The sequence below is a fragment of the Pelmatolapia mariae genome, linkage group LG6, assembly GCF_036321145.2.
Source record: "Pelmatolapia mariae isolate MD_Pm_ZW linkage group LG6, Pm_UMD_F_2, whole genome shotgun sequence".
Taxonomy (NCBI): Eukaryota; Metazoa; Chordata; class Actinopteri; order Cichliformes; family Cichlidae; genus Pelmatolapia; species Pelmatolapia mariae.
The window spans coordinates 30,211,006-30,215,222 of NC_086232.1; the positions used below are offsets into that span (position 1 = coordinate 30,211,006).

The following is a 4,217-nucleotide window of genomic DNA, read 5'->3' on the forward strand; positions in this document are numbered from 1 at the left end:
AACTTTTCCTCCCTTTGTGTTTAACTCTCTGTTGCAGACATTTTCAGTGCTACATATCTAAAAATGACTGAAGATTATCTAATAGTTCCTTTTCAGTAGATTAAATATTATTTATTATTAGGTTGAAAGGGAAAAACACTTTTGTTTTATACTGTTTCATGTAGTGTGTTACCATAATACTTTTTATAGTATTAGCTTTTATATGCTCAATCTGATGAGATCACTCTTACTAACACCGCCAATGAACACCTGCTGTAAAGTTACAGCAGTGCAAACTGCACTACATTAACAGTGGAATTTGCAAGCATTCATTTCTTGATGCAGAAAATGTTGAAATTGTTCTTATGGGTCATTTCATGAGAGGTCATCAAATACCTCCGTCCCGACCATCACAGATTCCCCTGAATAAAATAGGGGAAACATATTATTCCTAATAGATATTACACAAAAGTTCAGGTCACCTGTGTTATAATTTTTCTTAAAAACAATATTTCAAGGGACATAAGAAAAGTCACGTGTTATAATAATGATTTTTATAATGTATGTGATATATAGAGTATAAGTTTTTATATAATATACAATACATTTTTTGATGCATCAATGCTGCTATTTATCTGAGTGCAAAGAAAGTAACAACCATTGACTGTTGTCTCTGACTGGGGTTTAAGTTTTATCCTGTTAAAGTAAAGAAAGTCTGTTTTATCATTATTAAATCTTTTATTTAAATAGATAATTTCATTGAGATCAAGCCCTCTTTTTCAAGAGAGAGCTGTGTACAAAACATATATATATAAAAATATACAGACAGGCACATAATGCAAGGACATGTTATACATGATGATTGAAAAAACATGTCCTATGGTGGAGACAGCATTCAAACACATCATTATTGAAGACATAATTACAGACTGTCAAAGCCAGATTCTTGGATGAAGGCACTTATTGGCTGGTCTCACCTCTGAAATGAATACTCTTTGTGCAGTAAACATAGATACAGCTTAAAAACTGTTCCGCAACTAAGAACGGACACATTTATCAGAAGCTGTCATTAACCAAAAAGTTTTTTAATAAATATATGAATAACACAGCTTTAAATTTTCAGAATCCAACATTTGATTATTTTGAATGTAATCAAATATGTGTATGTACACATTTAAAGATATGCTTTTTTCTCTACAAGAACATTTCCTAAATGTTTTTGCTCCTTTGGTTTAAATGACACTAGACTAGACGTCCTGTTTTCCCTCTTAAAGGGAGAAAAATGTAATTGTGGGGGAGTGTGAAATGATGAAAATTCAGCATTGAGAAACATGTTGTAAAAGAGAACAATAAAACAGCATTGCAATCTTTTCACAGACCGCTTTCAAATAAAATGTAATAACTTTTCTAGACTAGTTAATGCGATTGATAGGAGTGATCACAAGAGGTGCAGAGTTTTTACCATTATCATTATTACAGGGATTGAAACATGGGTAAAGTTTCTCAGTGAAGGAGCAGCCAGTAAAGGAGTAGATAAAAGCTGCTGCATACACATCATAAAAGGAGACCAGACGCTCCTCATAATCCACAAACACTCCTACTTTATCAGGAGCAGACTGAAGAGAGAGAACGGCTGCTGGGCCAGTACATGCTGTGTACTCGTTGTTGTTCCTCAGCCATAGAGCCCAGAAACCATCCTGAGGCTTTACTGAGTTTCCTCCCTTCCTGTTCACTGACTCTCTGGCCACTCCTAAAATCCAATCAGTCTTTCCTTTAACCTGAACCTCAAAGTAAAATCTGCCTGAAGAGAAACTCTGCCTTCCTAAAACATTTGCAAAAACTGTGAATCTCTTTGGGTTGTCTGAAAGACTCTGATTCACATAACCAAAATTCACTTGTTTTCCATCATCAGACAAGATGAGCTCAGGATGTGCTGTATCAGGATCAAGACTCACATCCACAGCATACTGCTGGACCCTCATTAGCTCAGCCTTAGCAAGCAGCTTCTTAAAATGTTTTTTGAGTGTCTCCTCCAGCTGAGCCACAGCTCTCATCACAGTCCCCTCATATGTTGGTGGAAGGACGATGACCTCTGTCCAGTCCTTGGTAGGTGGAACAGCTTTCAGAGATGAGAAGCTTTGAACAAAGTGGAGGTGGTCTTCAGAGCGTGAGGCCTGCTTCAGGTCAGAGCTCCTCTTCTTCAACTCGGAGATTTCCTGTTCCAGCTCTTTGCAGAGATCTTCAGCCTGTTTCTCTGTTGTTTCCTGTTTGTCTTCTATCTCCTTTATGACCTTCTTCAGGCCTTTCTCAATAGACTCCTTCAGATTAGTGAAGATCTGAACACCTTCTGTTTTCTCTTTGTCTGCAGCATCTTTACTCATCTTCACTGACTCATTGATCTCCTGAATCTTCTGTCGTCTGTTCTCGATCATTTCCTGAATTTCATCATCTATCTTCCTCAGCTCTGCCTTCTTTTCTTCAGATTCTTCTCTCAGAGGAACAAACTCATGAGTCTTGTGGTCTAAAACAGAGCAGAGCGTGCAGACACATGTCTGATCGGTCTTACAGAACAGCTCCAGATGTTTATCATGTTTCGTACACATCCTGCCTTCCAGGTTCTCCACAGGCTCAATCAGCTGATGTCTTTTCAGACCTTTGATTGTCAGATGAGGTTCTAGGTGAGTCTCACAGTAGGAGGTCAGACACACCAGGCAGGACTTCAGGGCCCTCAGTCTGGTTCCAGTGCAGTAATCACAGGGAACTTCTCCTGGTTTGGCAGCTTGTTGCTCTGAGCTGCTGCTTGCATTCTGTTGAGCTTCATCTCTGAACTGAGCAACCACCTCAGAGAACAAATGGTTTATTTCCAGTTCAGGTCGTCTCTTGAACAGTTTGTTACACAGGGGACACTTGCACCTAACATTAATGTCCCAGTTCCGGGTGATGCAGTTTTTGCAGAAGTTATGTCCACATGGTGTGGTGACTGGATCAGTGAACACATCCAGGCAGATGGAGCACAGAAACTGATCTTCAGGTCGCAGATTACCAGCAGCAAACATGTCTGCACTCTACAAAACAAAAGTAAACATTTTAGGGAAAAATGTGTTTTTTTACAGATGTCTGGCTTTGATTCAACGGGTTTAAGAAAAATATTTGGGAATTACCTTGTCTCTCATTTGCAGAAGCTCACAGGTAATGGGACAATTAGGTAACAAGCTGTTTCATAGCCAGATGAGGTTGGTTCCATGATGATTTCATGAAAAATGAAATTGCTTCATACTGTTGATTTTTTTTTTTATAGCTTTTCATTTTTCACTTTAAAATATGAGGCCCAAAGAGATGTCAGTGCAAGTGAGGAATCCATCATTAAGCTGAAAAAACAAACAAACAAAAAACCCCAAATTAAATCAAAGTAGTAGAAAAAACTTCAGGAGTAGGCAAATCAAAAATCTGGTACTTTCACTGAGCAGCTCAGCAACACCAAAAGGCCCGAAAGACTTGAGGATAACTAAAGTGCATGATGATGGAATTATTTCTTTTGTTTAAAAGAAAAAACAACTTCACATCTAACCAAATCAAGAATATCATAGATGAGGTATTGATAGGTTTGTAGCTTGAACCTATTCGCTGGAACGTTAAAGGCAATGTAATTACACAGCAAGCAAGACACGAGTAGGCAAGTCCTTTATGTTTCACGTGCACGGGAGAGAACTGGACAGGCGCCGTTCCTTCGCTTGACCCCACTTGCTCTTGTCCGCTCCCCCGTAACACTGCTCTTTTATTGTGGTTCCATGAATATGCATAGGGTCATTAACATATAACAGCGTACCCAGGTATACATGTGAACAAAGAATACCCTGTGTGTGTGTGTGTGTGTGTGTGTGTGTGTGTGTGTGTGTGTGTGTGGCCATAAAATGACTTCCTAACCCTGCTGGCCTGGAAGTCCAGCAGTTCATCTAAACAAAATGCACTTAGCCTAAAACAGACATAGATACGTTTATCCTACCATAAAACAATAAGACAAGGTACGACCTCTCCCATGCTCCCAGGATGTGGGTGTGAAAGCCAGAGTGCTCTGGAATGCACACAACGTGTGTCTGCAGACTACTAAGGATCAAACCTCTATTAATCTACAACTAATTATAAAACTCTAAGCATATATGAGTAGATATTTCTAAGCATAAATGACAATCAACAATACAAAACCTAACAGGTATCACTGTCAAAATCTGCAATCAAGA

At 38.8% G+C, this 4,217-nt stretch overlaps 1 protein-coding gene across 1 annotated transcript; it reads right to left on the bottom strand.

The window, feature by feature from the left end:
• Positions 1–1,167: 1,167 nt before the first annotated feature.
• Positions 1,168–3,338, bottom strand: LOC134629315 (E3 ubiquitin-protein ligase TRIM39-like). Its single transcript, XM_063476555.1, has 2 exons — positions 3,141–3,338; positions 1,168–3,044 (listed from the first exon to the last, which is right to left on the bottom strand). The coding sequence occupies exons 1-2, from the start codon at positions 3,150–3,152 to the stop codon at positions 1,392–1,394; spliced, it is 1,665 nt and encodes a 554-aa protein (XP_063332625.1). The 5' UTR covers positions 3,153–3,338; the 3' UTR covers positions 1,168–1,391.
• Between the last annotated feature and the right edge of the window lie 879 nt (positions 3,339–4,217).